The sequence below is a fragment of the Perca flavescens genome, chromosome 1, assembly GCF_004354835.1.
Source record: "Perca flavescens isolate YP-PL-M2 chromosome 1, PFLA_1.0, whole genome shotgun sequence".
In the NCBI taxonomy this organism is placed as follows: domain Eukaryota; kingdom Metazoa; phylum Chordata; class Actinopteri; order Perciformes; family Percidae; genus Perca; species Perca flavescens.
In genome coordinates this window covers 22,280,264-22,300,110 of record NC_041331.1, presented here as the reverse complement: position 1 = coordinate 22,300,110, position 19,847 = coordinate 22,280,264, and the positions used below count along the sequence as shown (strand labels likewise).

At 38.8% G+C, this 19,847-nt stretch overlaps 1 protein-coding gene across 2 annotated transcripts in view; it reads right to left on the bottom strand.

Annotated features, from left to right (window-relative positions):
- syt7b (synaptotagmin VIIb) overlaps positions 1–17,374 on the bottom strand; it is a 45,046-nt gene extending 27,672 nt beyond the window's left edge. For both annotated transcript variants that reach the window (XM_028579172.1, XM_028579179.1), the window contains exons 1-3: positions 17,232–17,374; positions 14,392–14,552; positions 2,859–3,206 (exon numbers count right to left, since the gene is read on the bottom strand). In XM_028579172.1, the coding sequence (XP_028434973.1) occupies positions 2,859–3,206; positions 14,392–14,492 (449 nt within the window). In that variant the 5' untranslated portion in view covers positions 14,493–14,552; positions 17,232–17,374. The remainder of the gene's footprint in view (positions 1–2,858; positions 3,207–14,391; positions 14,553–17,231) is intronic.
- Positions 17,375–19,847: the final 2,473 nt, after the last annotated feature.

The following is a 19,847-nucleotide window of genomic DNA, read 5'->3' as shown; positions in this document are numbered from 1 at the left end:
CACACAGTTATCCATACTACTCATGTATTACACCTTTTTGGAATATTATCGCCCTGACATTCTTACCCTAACCATAACCAATCCCACTCCTCTTGCCTAAACCTAACCAACCCAACCAGAGCAGGCATATTCATGAGTCTTCCCCTACCAACCTGCAAAAAAAAATTTGCGTTCGCGGGTCCTGACTTGCGCAATTGCATACAAATTATCCAATCCAAATTTAAAAAAATAAGATCACCACACAGGGGAATTAAACTCCGAACTCCCATACCAAAGTTAAGCATACTAACCACTCACCTAGTAGTTCTTTCAGGAAGTTGAACAACTGTTTACCACTTGGTTTCTTCAAGCCTCGGTTGCTAGGTAACCATACTGTATACAAAAAAATAGGTACTAACTAACAAACTAACGGTTGTATGCTTTCACTGAAGACAGAAAGCGCAACTGTAGTATCCATTTTCCGCTAGAAATTCAATTGTTATAAACTTTAGAGACAAAACTTCCCTAATATGCCAGATTCTGCGGTCATGGAAGATGAATGTCGGCCATGATTTCGGTGCACGCGAGCAACGTTTTTTGTTGTTACGTCACAGGGTGTAAATAGCTCAGCTGTGTGGCCGAGGCTATTCGTACCGGGGGTGCAAATAGACACTCCGTTACTGTAATTGTTGGGGTTTTGGAATTTATAGAGTGTGGTCTAGACCTACTCTATCTGTAAAGTGTCTCAAGATAACTCTGTTATGATTTGATACTATAAATAAAATGTAATTGAATTGAATGTGTGCATTCAGCCTAATGGGCTCAGATTAAGTTACATAACTTTAGGCTACTCTGACACTATGTTTGCAATTATTTATAATATTTTAAAAGGAAAAAATATAAAATGTATTTATGTTGTTATTCCAGCCGTTTTGTAATTAATATATTATCTGAGTTATTAATTACACACTAATGTAAATGAATTGCTCGCTAATAAAAATTAGTTATTCCAAAGGAAATCATGTTGGCTCACCCATATTATCTGACCACTCACATTTATAGTCAATATATCCTTCCAGTTTAGATAGGGTTTCCTACAGGAAGATTATGTATCATAAATATTTTTTCAGTGGCCATATAGTTCAATAATTGTAAGTGTAGTCAGTGTGTTCTGCTTATCTTGTCCCTTCAGTCAGCTTGAATCTGTTGATTTTCATCCTTAGAACATGCAAACCAGTTTTTCCACTGCTGGACTTCAAAGTCCAGGTGGCCTCCTGCCTGTGCATGGAGAAGAAAATCACCAACAACAGAAAGGGGAGACCTGCTCAACCTGTGGTCTTGGAAAAAAACCGAGGGCGCAACAGCTTTGTTCCCCCAGATCCTGTCAGAAGGGACAACACAGATCACTGGCCCTGGAATGCAAAATGCCAGGGTGTCAAGGCATATTGAGAAGCAAATGCTCCAAATGTGATGTCTTCCTCTGCATTACCCGCGAGCTCAAGTGCTTCGTGGCCTTTCATCAGGGGTAAAACCTGGGTTAGAATGCATTGTGTAATGTGGATTTGTTGACATTGACCATAAAATGATTTTACTGATGACAAAATGAGATGAATGATATGAATATGAATTTTATAATATTAAACTGGAAATGATCTGTTTTTAAATCAAGTAAATTGCATCCGTGTGTCTTCTTTCAGGTGTATATAACGGTCTTATTACAGTGTTATAATTAATAATCATCGCAAACTACAATTAAAACTAAACAAATTTCACTGTAAACACATTGGGCTATACATTTTAATAAATATGAGTTGAATTTGTTTGGTATTTTTTTCAATAAAAGCATGTTTTTAAAGAAATAATGGATTTTTTGGCACTTTCCACAAATGCGCTTTGTTGCAACAAATTACTAACTACCCCCCCTTTAATTTTTTTTTTCATGTCATAAAAACACATCAAGACATTTTTACCATGTTTAAGAAATAATTCATGCAATAGAGGGTTACGTTTTTTCTTATTGTTGCGAATTATGTTTGAAAAACTATTATCAAGAGAGATTGATCAAGTCTGTAGTATGTAGACCATGTGTAAAAACGCAGTTTATTCATTCAAAAAGCTGAATCTGTTTTAGAATTAATATTTTAACAACTTTCCAATGCTGACTAGCTGTTTCAACCATTTCATGCCTCCTCCAAAGTTTTGCTATGAATCTAGACACAATGGATCCACATAGAGGAGAATAACCTTACAACAGCCCCAACAGGTTACTGCAACTGTGTAGTTCATGTATGCATGCTGTGATGATGCACACAAGCAATAAATAAGGACATTCTGTAAAGCTTGGTTTTATGAAACCTTTTTCAACCCAGTTAAATTCATAAATGCACTTTGGACAAGTTCAAAACAAGTTTGGTTTTCTTAAGGCCCTCTGGAGTTACTAGGTATTTACAATATATACAATACACTTGTTAAATATATAGTAATATTCAGATGTTATATCTACACCTCTGCATTCAGCAGTCGGTTTTCAATTAACAAACATACACACCCACACGAACACACAATGACAAACTGAAAAGCATAATGACAAAGGCCTTTCAAAAATCACTTTGCAGCATACTCAGCGATTACAGTGTCTGAGAGAAGACAATATCACCTACTGATGGTGGACATTGACTTGCTATTAATGTGCATAATGTAGTAAACATTGATACATCTATCAACATCACAAACTGTACCCTGAAAAGTTATCATAGTTGACTTGAATCTGTATCTCTGGCAAAGCTTCAACAACATGTAAAAGTTTTGCAAAGGTAATGTCTTTTGTCACACTTTCCCGAAGCAACATTTTACAGAGTAGAAAACTTCATGACACTTACAAGAACGACTTGACGTCCAGCCCTCTGTGGCGGATCTGCTCCACCATGTGATCCCAGCTGCCAGGATTTGACCTTGATCGACCTGTCCCTGCTCCTCTGTGCCGGGAGGTTCCAGCCGGACTCCCCCGGACCCCGCGCGGGCCCCCGCGGTGGCCCCCGCCGCCTGGGCCTGTGTGCAGCTGGCCCAGGCTCTGTGAGGTTACTGGGGGGTCGTTTGGGCCCGGAGGGGGCTGGTGAGTGAGGGGCTGTTGGAGGCTCTGCTGCCGGACCAGAGGCCGAGGGCGCGCCACGGCCGAGGACGGGATGTGCTCCAGGGTGGAAGCAGACGAGAGGGAAGCGTCCCCGAAACTGAGCAGAAACATGGGAGCACCGAGGACAGAGATGGATACAACAGGGAAGACATTCAAGTTAGACATAACATGAGACATACAGGACAGGGCAGGTAGTTTTAAAAAGGATATAGAAGAGATGAAAGTATTTATGTATAAAAAAAAAAGTTACGTGATCATGTTGATATCAAAAGGAAGAAGCCGAAGATAAAAATGGCAAAAACATATATAGATACAGCACAGTGTTCACAGTGAGTATCCAAGGGAGAGGGGATCAAGAGAGAAGAAACAACAAAGAAGATCAGTGAAAGAGGGAGAAAGAAGAAAAGCGTTGTCAAAAAGATTTTGATTACTATTCAACATCTGTATGAAAAGAACTGTGTAGAATTTTAAGCTTTTGCTGCATGACAGTGAATGAGTGTGTGAATGGACTGGCATGCAACATGTAAAGATTCAATTATATTTCTCCAAACTGGTGTCAAAACAAACCTCTGCAGTGGAAGTGAAAGTGTCATTATCACTTGAGTCTCTGTTCCCCATCTGCAGCGCTAAATTGTTTCTGTATGTTACCTCTTCCTTTAATTAGCCTTGACCTACTTATACCTTCTTGCCTTTCTCTCCCACCAGTCTCTCTCTGCGGCCCTGTCTGCTACTGCTCCGGTTTCCCTTTCCACTCTTCTCTTTACCTTTGTGCTTCTGAGCTCAACTGTTCTCCATTCATCTTTTCTCAACTCTCAGCCCTCACATCAATATATCTCCACACCACCTCCAATCAGTGTTCTTTAAGTCTGCTCTCTAATTACCGGTCTGCTACTCTTACAGTTATGTAATAATGCTTCACCGCTTATCCAGCCTTCAATTACTCCCCTGCCTGAAAACTTCAAGCTTGTGCTGAACAGCTCTGTCTGGAGCTAATACTGTGAGGGAGGATTTATTGCCTGGACTGGAGTTGTGTAAGAGCTCGCTCTTCAGTATTAACTCGGCTCTAACTCTGCTGGAGAGCCAGGAGACAAGCCCACTGAGGAGCGGAGCAATGTTGGATCATGTAAATACAAGACAGAGCTCATATACATGCACCCATGCATGCAGGCTCTCTCATTCACACACACTCACTCACATATTGCACGCTATTAGGTCTTTCCTGAGGAAAGGCTTTGATGAGAATGTATATTTACTTTTGCATAATATTTTACCTAAATAAATGTGAATTAACATATAAAAGTTGTTTGCTGGTTATCTGTTGAGCAGACGTGTTACAGAGTTTTGAGGCCGGAGGAGACATTTTGGGCATTTAGGGTTCCAGAGGTAAAAGTCTGGTTTATTTTCTGCACAGACATTAGGCAACTGGTAGTTGGAGCACTTCCCAGGCTTGAATGAAGCTTCAAGTTGAAAGACGAGCAACTGCATTCAAAGAATATCGGGTTCTTTGATAAAAAGTTAAAAGGAACAAGCTATGTGTGTATATACAAAACCTGACTAGAGAAGTTCACTATGACTCATAAGATGCATTTTGTTAAGATATATACAATCAAGGAGCTTAAAATATTTTCATTTTTTAAATCACTTTAGTTTTGGGTTCTTTTGTCAATTTTGGCACAGTGTTTTGAAGCAACCCAGAAGCAACAAAGAAAGTGTTTTAAATTTGCTACAGCTCTGATTCGTGCCTCTGACTGGCTTCTTCTCCAAAGCAATTGCAGCTGAGGCTCATGGGTATAGTTGTATTTAGAGCCAGCCATCGAAAAGACATGAAACATAGCTGAACTAATAAGTTCTGATGGCCATTACATAAACCTATGTGATCATAAAATGATACAGGGCAGTCTGCTGGGAAGTGGTAAGGGAAATTGAAAATATTTACAGCCAGGGCTGGGTATTGTGATACCAGTACCAATATCAGTACCCTTAAAGTGATACCAATAGAGTACTTAATTTGATCCTTTTTTTTTTGTGCCTTCAATACCCATCATGTGGATGAAGGCATTCAGTTGTGTAAAATGCCACCACCACTCCTTCCCATCCAAATAATTTTTTACACAAATACATTTTTTTTTTCCAAGTGTTCAAATGACTTTCAAATGTTTTGATGGCATCTTGGCACACTGAACTGCACGTCATTTTTTTGGAGATCTAACTACAAAAAGGATTAAATGCAAGTATTGTAAGACGGTTTGTGATTGATTGTTTGTTGTTGTTTGTTGACTGGAACAGTTTCGATACTACTCGCTACTGGGTTATTTCAGTTGATATCTTAAAAAGGTATTGAGTACTAATACCCAGCCCTATTTACAGTGGCTGCTCACACTTTGCCACGTTGTATGAAAAATGTAAAAGAAAAAATGTTTTTATTATTTATATCATTGATGGCTGTGTGCACTTACATTTTGAGGTGATTCTATTCATCTTCATGCTAATTCATTCGTAAATAAGTTGAAAGGCTATATTTAGTTTCAAGTAATTCATTTTATGTTAAATTATTTGAGTTTCGATAAACTCAAGATCTTAAAGCATCAATGTAATATATATGTTTAAGTTTACCTACCAACAATGACTTTTTTACAGTATAATATGTGCTGTATATGTTGGTTTAAACTTTTCCAAGATCACTTTTCTCTCCACATGATGTATTGTTCATATGGTGCAATCACAAGATGTGTTCCATTTGGACTGGTGGACATCCGAGCATATAAACCAAACACTGCAGCTATGGTACTGCCACGTGTAGAAATGAAGGATAAATAGAAAGGATCCAGTGGCACACACAGAAAGCTCTGTGTTGCACATTATTTCTGGGTCATGTTATCATAACTGACATCATGATAAATCAATACATCTGGATGGATTCATGATGGCATTAGGCCAGACAGCTGGGAGCCAGTCCATGTGCTAATACATTTTGCCAGTCTGTTCGCTGTAATAAATTTGGCAAAGAATTTACTCTTTTTTTTTTATAACTTGAAGGCTCTAAAACACAGAATCCTTTCATGATTGTTGTATCTACCTGTGCTTTCATGTGCTGCTGTATCTTTATTGTCTTCTGCATCTGTCTGTAAAGCACCAGTACCAGACATTCATATTCCCTAAGCATGAGACCTCTTTATCTGCTGTATTCTATTACTGACTTAGAGGGTTATTTTCACATTTCTTCTTGCTTGAAAGTCAATTAAGCTGACTATAAACCTTGAATGATTTTGTAATTAAGGAAAATTGAGGAGGGTGAAGAACAAGGAGACAGAGTCAGAGCGAGAAAAGAAAAGAAAAGCCAACAGTGAAGAGTGAAAGAGAGAGAGAGTGGGAGAGAGGGTGGAGAGGTAAATGCCCACAAATTATTTAATGTAATTTATAATGTCTATAAATTTAAATTCTGAAGGCAGAGTTCTGCTATGTTTCTAATCAATCTACTGTATCATAACAAGGTCAGAATTATAGATACAAGTCGGCTAAAGATGAATGAATGGAGGAGGACTTTAAAAGTGCTCTACTGTAAATCTACATGCTGCACTTGTTTATAATCGATTCCAACTATATTCTGCCTTAGATTTACTGAATGAACTATTTAGGCGATACAGTACAAGAGACTGATTATCTGGGCTACTATCTTTTATTCATTATTCTATTCAATGCACACAAAAGAATCATGCAGCTTTCACCGATCACCATTTGTTTTTTCACGTCCAACTCACATATATGGAACAGATTATTATTTAAATACAGAGCACTTAGAGTTGATAGTGGCTCTGGCCTCGTCACTGTTTGTTAGTATATGTTGAATGCTCAACACAGCTGGAGATCAGGAAGTGATGAGAACAATCCCCGGGGTTCCTCTCTCTAAAATGTTTTGTCTTCAGCACCTTGTTTACATCATCTATTTTGTTCTGGTAAGTAGGGCTGGACGATTAATCGAAAATTTATCGACATCAAAATTATGATGCTGTTAGACGTATTTTTCCCGTGACGATGATTTCGATAATTTATTTCTGCCAGGCCTGCTTTCTCCTTAAAACATTCTACCGCGTGTGCAGGGTCCGAAATTAAGGCCCCGTCCACACGTACCAAAACGATCTTTTTTTTACCCGTCTTCCCTGGATTCGTTTCAAGAATAGTTGCGTCCAAACGAATCCACTTGTAAATGACTCAATACGCTACTTCATATGCCAGGCCTATAGGTGGCGCTGTTTCTGCTACAGAAATTCACCAAAAAACAGAGAAGAAGAGCATGGTCACTTCCACTTCCCATCATAACATGACTAGCTAGATTATAATTTTCTCTTAATACGTCCGTGGACTATAATAACTTTCACCACTGCTCATTTTATAAAGGCCGCTGCAAGAAAATGTCTTTGTTTACGTTGTATAATGTGCTGTTGGATTGCTTTTTATTTTGCATGATTGCAGCGCGCTAGCAGTTCGCTAGCTCTAACATCGGCAGAGTCAAACAAACATCAATGATCCATGAATGATGTCTTTTTAATAATCTATATGTTTTTCTTGCAGTAGCCTTTCTACAATAAGCCGTGGTAAAAGTTACTATAATCCGTTCAAGGAGTTGATAAGCAGACAGATTAGCTAGCTAGTTGATAAGTTATCTACTTCCACTTTATAAACAGATAGCCATAGCAGCTAACGTTAAGGTTACGTCAATGGTTACTTCGCTGCTGGAGCAGTCAGCTACTTTAGCGATGATTAACGTTGGCTACATAACGTTAGCAATATATCTTGTGTAGAATCCAGAGGGAAGGGTCAGGGAGCAGAGACACAGTATTTAGATATAGTGTGCTGGTTTGACCATGGAGATGGGACATGCTCGCTTAGCTTCACCGCAGACACACACACACACACAGGCGCACACACCAGACACCAGCCACTACCTTCTGTTTACTAGCTCAGGCTAATTAATTAGCTAGTAAGTGGCGATTTTTGGCAGCCAGCCTTCCAAAAGAAAGCACAATGAAATAACATTTTAACCAATCATTAACCGTGGACAGCTCTAGGCTTGTACTGGTGTTGATGTTCTGTGCATTGTCAGATACATTTCCACTTTTCCATACAGCCACTTTCCTGAAAACACTTGCAGGACCGACACAAGTCCACAGGGGCCTGCAGTGTGTATGTCTGAGCCTGCCTCCAGCGCCTCCACCTGCACGTTGTCAGCCGTGTGTCTGCCTGGCCCTGGTATACTCTCAGACGGCCAATTTACGTAACTCGCCGGTCCTCATCAATATAGTTTCATGTGTCAAACGCAATTTGCTGGTTCAAAGGTAGGACTAACAAGTTAATTAGCAGTTAAGAAATAGATTGTATTGCCTATTTACATTTTTATCATGCAAAAGACGTTTTTTAAAAGTAATTTAAAAAAAATAAAAAAAATTAGTGCCCGTCGACGAATCAATGTCAATTGTTTTAATTATCGTTAATTTATTGTTAGAGGTAAAATGTGCAATTAATTGATTGATTTTAGGTCATATTGTGCAGCCCTACTGGTAAGGTGGTGTAACTACAGGAACAACAATCACATTAGTAATTACGCTGTTTTAAATAAAGTAAAAGTTGTTTTGTTTCGGGGGTTTGGATTATTTTTTTGTTTTTAATTAGAAAAAATTTAACCTTATTAGGCTTTAACCTACCTGCAATATAGTAAAATACTTAATCTTCATTTTTATGTTTATATAATTGAGAAGTGGGACGAGTTGTTGCTGTGTTTTTTTGCCCATTCTGTATTCCCATTTCATAATTTTCCTTAAAATTATATCCTCAATGATCCTGAACATAGAAACACAGGGCTCTCCTGGGTAATGTATAGGGGTGGGGGGAAAAATCGATACAGCATAGTATCGAGATATCTTTCATGGCAATACTGTATCGATACACAGATGCCAAATATCGATCTTTTATGATATATGTGTTGGTCAGTTTGTCTGCTTGACAATCACATTTTGCAGCAATAAAATTGAAGTGAGATGAACAAACAAATAAAGATAAAACAGATGTTGACAAAACTGTCCTTTCGGGACATCATTTTAAATTGGGAAAAATCTGAAGTTGGAAAAAAAGGTAATACATTGCAATATATCGCAGAATATTGCAATATGTTTAAAATCGCAATAATATCGTATTGTGACATAAGTATCGGGATGATATCGTATCGTGAGGCCTCTGGTGATTCCCACCCCTAGTAATGTATCAAACCTACAGGTTAATGTTATGGTTACTTTGTTCTGAGAAATCATGCTTTTGCCGTAATTTTGGCGAACAGGTCTAAATCCTACAGTCATAGTTAATGTCTACCTTAAAGTCTTTATGTACACAGGCTTATCGCTTAGACTTTTTATCGAATAACCAGATTTTTTTTTTAAATCACAGTTAATCTTCTGTACTGATTATTTAACCGGGAGTGTTTCATGCTGATCTAAGCCGTAGAAGTGCTCTAACTGCGAGTCATAGAATTGTCAATGGGAAAAATGAACGGGACTTATACTTCAAGAACAAGGGCAAATAGCGTCCTCTAACTTTGCAACTCAATTATCAATCGTCGTTGTTTACACTATTAGCTGATCATGTTGAATATCTGTTGGTTGATTGGCTGGTGTACAAACATAATTGCAAAAACACACCTTCTGAGCTATTTGCAGAGGTTGATACACAGTGAACCTTGGTTAAAATGAAGCTGCATTGAACCATGTTTTAGGAAAGGGTTTCTTTGTATCACTGGCCTAATAAAATTGCTCTACTGCTGTTTTTGCAACTCACTCTGAATTTAAAAAGCTGTTACTTCAGATGAACAAGCACACCATCTTTGAAGATTTTCAGTTAGCATCTTTTTGAAATCTGTTACACCCTTTAGGAAATTGGAGGCTGCAGAGGAAAAGCATGACTGTGTGGATTCACTTTGTCTAAGACTAAGTGTCTAAGAAGCAGCTGGCTTCTCTTCCAGCCCATCCTTACGGTCTCGACATCTGCAAGGTGTAAAAAACAGCTTCTGTTGACGTCCATCTTCGAGTGTACATGCAACAAAGCCATTCACTATGTTTTTACAAACTCACACTCTTTCTTGATATCCATACCATGCTGTTGTTGTGCCCCCTGTTGCCCCTCATGCGTGACCCCTGTCACCATGCGCCACTCACTTGCCAAACCGTAGGCCTCCGGCATGCATGTGGCTCTGGACCTTCTGCCAGCGACCGGCCTTGCTGCCCCCCGTCACCATACTTCGAATGCTGTCACTGCGACTGGGCCCTGCCCCAGAGCAAGAACCACCCCCGCTGTCACTGGCCCCCGATGAGGGTCCAGCACCACACTGCCCACCCTTATCCACGGCCCCACTGGGAGGAACAGTGGAGTGGATCAGAGACAAAGAAACACCGACAGACAGAAAGAAAGGACCAGGATACAAAGGAGAGAGAGAGACGGACAGACGAGAGACAGACGTACAGAGCCGGAGAGCAAAAGAGTCATCAGTAAAGTTAGTCAAACTGGTGAGTGAGACACTCACAAGTGTCCAGCATACAACATCCCTGAGCAACCGCTGCTGGTGACTTAGACAACCAGTAAAAAAACAGTGAAGAGGTCTGAGCTGAGATTTCCTGTGTAACCCTGTGGGTAAATGGGAGAACACAGTTGTTGTTTTTCTGTGGACACTCGACTGGAACAAAAACAAATCTTCCATAGTACAAAAGTTCTGTTCAAAACTGCACAGAACTCATGGCCAACGGATTACTTTATTTGTTTATGTTAAGACAAAAAGCAAGTTGTTAAGACAACTTGTAATGCCCAATTCACTCACTAGCAAAGTGAAGACTTAGAATACATTGCCTATAGGGATTTCTATCTTATTGCAGCTATTCGCTTTACTAAAATCAGTTTTTGAAAATATTTCTAGTGAGAAAAAGGCCACAGGAGTTTTAGGAGTTTAGAGCTGCAGCAGCAGGTCGGCCTCATTTCACTCCACAAAGAATGACCAATCTGCTGGCTCTGTGAATTGGGCATAATAGCTGAGTAACAATGCAGATGCATCTTAAGATTTTGAGACGCAGGTAATGATAACAGAACACTAATGTCTCTCGAATCTCACAGCAACCCAATTGCAGCTAATGATGAAAACAAAAGCACTTTGATCTAATTTGTGTGAAATTTTAGCATACTAAAATTGTGCCACCTAACCCACCCCAGCTGACCTCGACTTAAGACGTCACAGAGACGAGTACAGACAGAACGTCGACTTCAGTACAGGGACCTTTCAGTGAGGACAAACCACATGACACACACAGCTGCACACCAGGACAATGTCTTCAACAACATTTAGACATTAAGTGTAGGCTGATGGTAAAATTCATGATTTCTCACTGAACAATGAGATATTTTCTGGGCTACTGTTCATCAGCTGTCTAAAAACTCTAAAAACTCTCCTGTGCGTATGATTATAGTATTTTCCCTAATACATGGTGTAATGCATTTGTTTTTCATCTTATGTATGCACTTTGAATTGCCTCTGAGTTTGAAAGTTGATAAACAAACAAACCTGCCTAAAGGCATCATTATCTCGACAGTAAGGAGTAAGAAATAGTTGACTCACTGATCTTCTATCACATATCTCAAAAATGCCACTATCATCAGTCGATTAAATGCCAGTCAAATATAGATAATTATCTCAATAACCACATGCAAAGCAATCACAACAGTCGCTGCTGCTCACTGATTTTACAATAGTTTCAACATTACTGCACATATACAGAGTAATTGATCAGCCTGTGGTTTTGAAAGAGTCACAGTGAGTTGTAATGAGAGAGGATAAGAATGAACAGGTTCACTTAATGCCTCAGAGATGTGTGAGATGCATCTGAATGATGGAATGAAGGTTAATATATAACAGACGCTTTACCATCCAATCACTTAATTATTTTTGGAATAGGGCTCAGTAGACCAGACTCAGGAGGACTATCAGGCAGCCATGAAGCACTTAACAGTACTATGAGTGATAGTGGGAGTAGTGACAACAAATAAGCAGAAAACACTGAGCGAGTGGAGGAAGATGTGAGAGGAGTAAAAAAACACACAGGCGCGCACGCACACACACACACACAAACACAAATTTATACTCAACACAAAAAAACAACACAACTGTGAAAAAAGTAGAACAGAAATGACCCCATTAAAGAAACAGTTGAACTCTTTGAGAAACACACTTATTAGCTTTCTTGTGGAGAGTTAGATGCAGATTACACACCAATCTCATACCTGTTAAATGTGAAGCTACAGCCAGCTGCCAGTTATCTTAGCTAGGCTGGAATCATAAGGAAACTTCAAAAGGTAAAAAATATCTGTCTACCGATACCTATTACTACCAACAAATATTAACCATTTTACAGAGTTGGTTATGTGCCGGACTATTTCTACTATTATTACACACATTGAGAACGAGATAACCACTATTGCTGCTTTGTACCTTTTGTGGAAGTCCCAGATATGTTGAAAAATTAAAACGCATTGTGCATGGATGAATTATCCGGAGGACCAAAAAGCATGGAGATTTTCACTGCCTTCTCCAGGAAGTAAACTGCGCTACTTGAGGTGCCGATTTTGCTTCTTTTTTTAATTGCAATAAACGGACAAAAACTGAGCGGAAAGCACTACATTATGATGCCTATTTGTAAAAAGTCTAAATTTATACTTTGTCAGGTCTGTCTGAAAGAAGACAAGCTAACGTCTTTTAAAATGCTTGTTTTCTGAGTTCGGATTGATCAGGGATATGCTAACATTGTAGCTGCTCCATCAACACAACAACAGATAATTTCAGATTTTACCAGGTAGTCCACGCTTTATGTTTTAATGTCTCTGGGCGCCCACAGATAGCTATAATTTGTTCCTCCATTTCTGATTCAACAACATCAGGACACTAGGAGCATTGAAATATTTCAACATAAATAAGCAAATTTTGCTTCTTCGCTTCATTGGCTTTGCATTGACTTTGTATGTAATCACATCATAAAAGCGGTGTAAACCCGCCATAAAACAGCAAATGTCATTTTACACTTTGGTGTTTGTATAGATTAAAGAAACCAGATATAACGTGTTAATCAGTGGGCTTTAGAGGGGCTGGTAGCTGGATTTCGTTGCCACGCTAGCCGTTTCCCTGTCTCCAGTCTTTATGCTAAGCTAGCTTTATAGCCTACCTTATATTTAACAAAACAGAGTGAGAAACAGAAAGTGGTATTGATCTTCTCATCTAACTCTCTGCCAGAGAGCAAATAAGCATACTTATTTCTTTAAACTAACCCATTCAAAGATGAAGAAACATTTAAAAATCAACAACAGTCAACCCTCTGTGGAAACACTAATGGCTTAGGTAAGTATAAGTTAAATTCAAGTCTGCTACAGTATCCTCCATGGGCTGCAGGTGAGAGGTAAAGAGGGTCTGATGAGGCTAGCAGGGCTGTAGAGAATGGGGCTATCAAACATTTCACTTGTACACCCTGTGCAAAAGCAAACTAAAATGGTATTTCCCATATTTGATGTTGAGTTTTGACTGTAACAACCAAAAGGAGGGTCTCCAACATAAATTAAATTCTCTCTGTAATCCTCTATCTCATAAACATTTATGGTTCAAAGCCTGTTTTCTTTTTTCCGATAGGATCCATTAATTACGTACGGCTGTTGGCAGACAGAAACACCGTCTTTCATTCTAAAAGCGGTCATTTGGAAAAAGGTCGTAATTTCTGTCAATGTTAGGGCAGTCCTACGAATCACAGCAATATTGAGGGATGGTGCTGCACATCTCTATCTCTATCTATACCAAACACCGCCTCGCATGCCTGAAAGCAAAAACATGAGGATTACCAGGGATGAGTGGAGACTTCTGTTAAAAGACATGTGGCCAGACAGCGTTACAAAATGAGGCTTTCTGCCTATTAAATGTGACCTTTCACTGCTTAGAGTGATATATTGATCAACCTCTGTCTTTGATATAGATATATATATAGTATATAGGTTATTTACTTTGATATTTTTTTATTTGTTAGATACTTAACAAATATAACAAATAGCAGCACTCAACTTTATTTAATTTTTAATTTAATGTGCAAAATATATCTTTACTGTGCTAATAATGTCCAATTTTTATTATGTCAACTAGTCATACAGCTTTGTGGGAGTTTTCCAAGGTGCACACAAGCCCCTGTTCATTACAGCCCTGCCCAGATTGAGGGGTCCCTTACCAGCCATGACTGAGACTCACTTGGGCGTGAGGCGAGGGTCTCCGTAGGGAGCATAGGGAGACATGTTTAAGAGGAACTCCTTCGGCGGGTAGGAGCTCCATCTCTGTTGCACGTTGCTGCTGTCATTGTTATTCCAAAAGTCTCTGTCCAAATCATTGTGGCTAGAGAGAGAGGGAGAGAGGTAAGACAGGTAAGACCACCAAGCAGTCAAAGACATTTATGAAGAAGAACAACATGACGGATGAGAGAAGTGTTGAGGAAAAAAAACAGCAAAGTTAGAATACTGTCTCATGAATCTAAAAGGTCAGGGAGTGTTAATAAATAGGAAAACTGTCAATGCCTATAAAGTTATATTCTAGAAGGGCGCAGTTCTTTAAACATAGATACTGAATATATTTGTTCATACGATATACTGTGAGTCCAACATATTCATCACACGATTCCACAGGTTAAATAGAAAGGTTTAAGATAAGTGTGTTGTAATTATCATGTCCAAAAACCTGATAGCATGAAATAATGGTGCATTTTAAAAACACCCATAATGGAGAAACAAGGAGTATCACTGTCAGAGATGAGGAAACCAATAACACAGAGGAGGTAGAAGAGGCAGTATACAACACAAATAACAGGTTATTGAAAAAACACACATTGGATATAAACCAAGAGAATTAGATTTGGGAAACTGGAAGTAAAATAGTAACAAATTAGTGATATACATTGTTAGCTGGGTCATTCAATGCCCACGCTTTAGCACCACTAGGGCTCTATCTTGCATCCGGTGCAGCGCAAAGCCCGACCCAAGTGTCTTTGCTAGACCGACGCAGTTGTCAGTTTCCCGTCCAGCACCCACGACGTTTAAATAGCAAATGCACCTGCGCCCATCTGTGCGCCCATGGGCGTGCTGGTCTTACAGGGAGGTGTGTTCAGGTGCATTCTTGCCGTATTGCTATCTCATCAACAAAAACCTGGTCTAAAGTCAATAGCGCAGCATTTCATTGTTATTTTAACAGTGCATTAGTAAAATGCGCCTAGGCTCGTGCTCAGCGCACACACTATGCTTGTGCACACACAGGGATGCGCAGCAGCACACAAACATGCAAAAGATTAAAAATAACAATATTACAATGTGAAATAGTATTATGATATGATCTGCTCGCGCGCTCTCACTTCACGCACGAACAGATCAGTTTCTTCTCCTGAAAATCTCTCCTTCCTGCAAATCCGCCATCATAATAGACATGCGGCAAGGTACAAGCGCGCCAGGCTTTTAAAGGGGACACTCTGATTGGTTTATTGCATGTTACGCCCAAAACACACCTATGATTAATTAAGACACTAAGTAACTTTTGAGCCATGCGCCTGGCACACGGACCCTTTTTTCCGCCGTTGAACTAGCAAAAGTGGATTCGGTCACGCCCTAAACGCACCTGCGCCAGGCGCGTCATGCTTCACTCGTTAACATCGGGCCCCTAATGTTTAATTAATAATAACATAAATTCCCAAATTAGTTCCCAATGTTTATATTACAATCCAAAATAAAATAACTACAGCTATGCACAGTTCAGTTGTCAAAATTCTGAATTTAACAATTTCTTGAAATTACTGTTTTCAATTTAAAGTTTTGGATAACACTGTTTTAGTGTTGTGTAACAAAGTTAGATTTACATTTCTGTGTTTGTCAGTGTTCCAAACTGATTAAAAGAAATTCCATTTTGTCATTTGGAGGTAAAGCTTGTTGTACAAACAAAATATACAAGTAACCAGTGTTGGGCAAGTTACCCTTAAAATGTAATACATTATAGATTACAAGTTTATGTCATCTAAGAGTAATAAGTTATATTACAAAATTACTGTCTCTGAGTTGTAATGCTTTACACTACTTTTGTTTTACTTTTGAGTTACTTTCACTAAAACAACCGCACAAGTATGACTTGGCGGGCAGCTTGTGAATTTCACCACTGGTGACAAGTCTCATCATTATCCAATTTAATACATCCTAATGTATTTATTCATAATATTTTGTATTATTAATCTAAAGTATAAAGTAGGACAAAAAGGGAAATACTCAATTACAAGTACCGTATTAAAGTAGCCAACAGAATAGTTGCTTTGCACCACTGATAAAATGTAATGCTTATATTTACATGTATCAAGCCTAAACGTTAATTCCCAACATGTTTATATCTGTCAGTTGCTCGGATACACCGCTATCCACACTGACGTAGCATTACATGTTGGGACACAGAGATTGTCCGTACCGGCTCTGGTTCTGGCTCTGACCACAGGAACAGCACCTTGCTTCAACGCAGCGTCATAACTCATGAAAAATAATGGGAGTATGTCCATCTCTCAAATGTAGAATCAGTCTCTGCAAGTCATCTCAACCATCTAATTCCAGCAACAGGAAATAATGTTACTCTTTTACTCAGAGTTTTTTTTCCCGGGTTAAAATGCGTTGTAACTCGCATTACTGAGATTGTAACATGCGTTACTGAGATTGTAACAGGTATAATATTGCGTTATATTACTGCGTTACAGCAAAAAGCAATACATTTCTGTAATTGCGTTACTTTTGCAACGTGTTACTCCCAACACTACAAATTACTTCCCTCCACGGTGTTTTTAAGAGACTGAATATTTCAACCTCTTTGATAAATGAGAAATATACCAATATAACACTGTCTTGAGGGCATCATTTCATGGTGGACATTTCAGACTGTGTAAGGGGGAGCCCTATACAAAATTAGCTTTCCCATCAGAAACGGTTGTTAAAATGCGATACTAACACACATCATAGATAATTTCCATATGCCTTCATCCATACCCTCCCTGACACCTACTTGATGGCTTTATTTTCCCCTCGACCTCTCACAGAATCTGGAGAGCTGGCAGCCTCCATCCCAGGCTTATTCCTCTTTCCCTGCAAAGAGACAAGAGGGAGACAGAGACGTATCTTAAAGCCATGTTTTGATCATTGTTTCCAAAAGCATTTTTGCAAGTGAAGTGCACATTACAGGGGCTTTAGAATAGCATCAAGTCCCAAACATGTTGTAAAATATGATAAATGAGTGAAGAGCAGAAATTGGTTTGATGCCAGGACTACAGCCTGCTTCTGAGGATCAAACATGCCGAGGGACCACTTCACTACAATGAGATGCAAAAACACACTCTCACATGCACGGACATGTCTTCAGACACAAACAAAAGAAAATGTACATGCTTACTATACAATGCACTGAATGAATTCAGACACATTAAGATACTGTGATACATATCTAGACAGACATTTGTATACACATAATCATTTAAAACTGGAAGACATGTAAAACTAAACATTTATTAAAACTGGACATTTAGAAGCCTTTTCATCGCAATGGTTAAATAGGATCATTTGGAAAATTATTGAAAACATTTCTATTGTAATATATTATACAGCTTACTTTACTTACTTTCTGCAAATTTTTACCACATAATGGATCGAGCTTTCAGCAGAGCAATTTAAACTAGTTACAGTTATTGAGCTTTACATTTTATTGAACTTTATATTCATTGAACTCTTGAGGGTGATAACACTGAGCTCTCTCCAGCTGAGTCACACAGACCGTCTACTCTTACATAATTTTTTTTCATTGTAGCCTCACAACATGGACATGAAACATGCCATAAAATGTCCAATGAATAGAAAATACCTCTCTTCTTTTATCCATATTTAAGGAAACAACATTTTGGACTTGATCCCATTTGGAGATCTCAGCTACATTACCATCTGTTGCTGTAGATAATTATCATCATCAACTTGACTGAGTTTTAATCACATATGGCCTATTTTGACAAAATATGCAGTACTTCGCATTTGGCTCATCCACATTAGTTATAAAGAAAAATCACAGTGTGCCAGAAAAAAATAAATAAAAAAGATTTAAAGTTAAAATTTAAGGACTTTTAACAGTACATGCCTGAATGACAAACTACAGTATGAGAACAATAGTATTCTGCTCACATTTATATATAGAAGAGAAACCATTACTGTTTGTACATACAGAGATGCTATTCTTGGCTTTTTCAGGAGCTGTTTAGTGATGAAGGTGTGTCCTGTTTCCCTCCTACACTCTCAACCCTGGTGCTTTTGAAGGCACAAGAACCGTCAATAGTGGTATACTAATTAATAACTTCACTCTTTGAAGTGTCGATCTAACTCCTTCCCTCTGCCTCAAAACTGAGATTTTTTAGGAACAGACTGCGGCGTTGGCTACAAATAACCCCTTGCAAACAGCTCAAAAGAAGAGAACAGTAGAAGGCATAATGATGCTAAATAAGTGGTGCAATCCGCCATTTTATTTCTAATAATTAAATGTGACTATAAGAAGAATAAGAAGGAAATGTGTCTTTTATTTGTAGTTTAATACATGGTTTCTATTCTGCTGTCTGGTATCAGCATGCTGGTGTGTACAAGTCACAGGTGGCCATTTAATAGTTGAGTCACTTTAACAATCCCCCTTTTTTTCAAAAAACAGTGTAATGTTCACATCCTGATACCTCTCATGATTTTCTTGCAGTTTAGAGGGTTTAGCCCCTGCATCAGGAGCACAAAGTACTGTAGACATTATGGGTGGGGGAAGATTAAAAAAGATTCATTCCTTGCCACTTTGCGGTCAAACCCTAAAACCAAAGGGGACTAGGACATTTCTGTTCGGGCTCAGTTGTGGAATGACCTGCCATTGAAAATCAGGCAATCTAACAATCTTCTTTTAAGTCAATTTCAAATTTCAAAAAGACCGAGCTATACGTTTCTTACAGCTGAACCAATTTGATGGTGATACGTAATGGACGTAAACATGCGTTGTGTAGTGCTGGGTATCGTTAAAAAATATTCTATACCGGTACCAATATCAATACCTTGACTTCGATACCGGTTCCGGAACAATTCTTTTTTCGATACCAATTTTACAAAATCCATTTTAACAAAAAGAAATTATGGCAAAATCTTTTTATTTATTTTCCTGCTCCTAAAATGTGAGCCGGTCTCTCTGTGTATCGTGGAATTTTTCCTGCATGTTTCTATGACACAATCACTAGCATTATTAGATCTTGGTAGAAGCATGCTGCATGCTGATTGGCTCACTGACGCTGATGATATTTACTCCTTTAGGTATTGAATGACGAGGCATTTTTTGATACTCAATACTTTAGAGGCAATTCGGTCGGTGCCTAATACGTATTGACTTTGGTACCCAGCCCTAGCGTCGTGTTTACATTCTAAGCTAAGATCCTTGAGTTTTGGTGAGGATGGCTGAGCGTGAACAACTGCAGATTGATAAAATCCGACCTGCACCCCCTGGCTTAAAAGCTAGGTCATGGAAGCTTCTATAAAAGTTGAAGGAAAAAGGGACCTGGACAAGAGCCAAACTGTATGCAAGTTGTCAAGCACACTTTTGTTTCTTTTCTTGTTGGTTCTT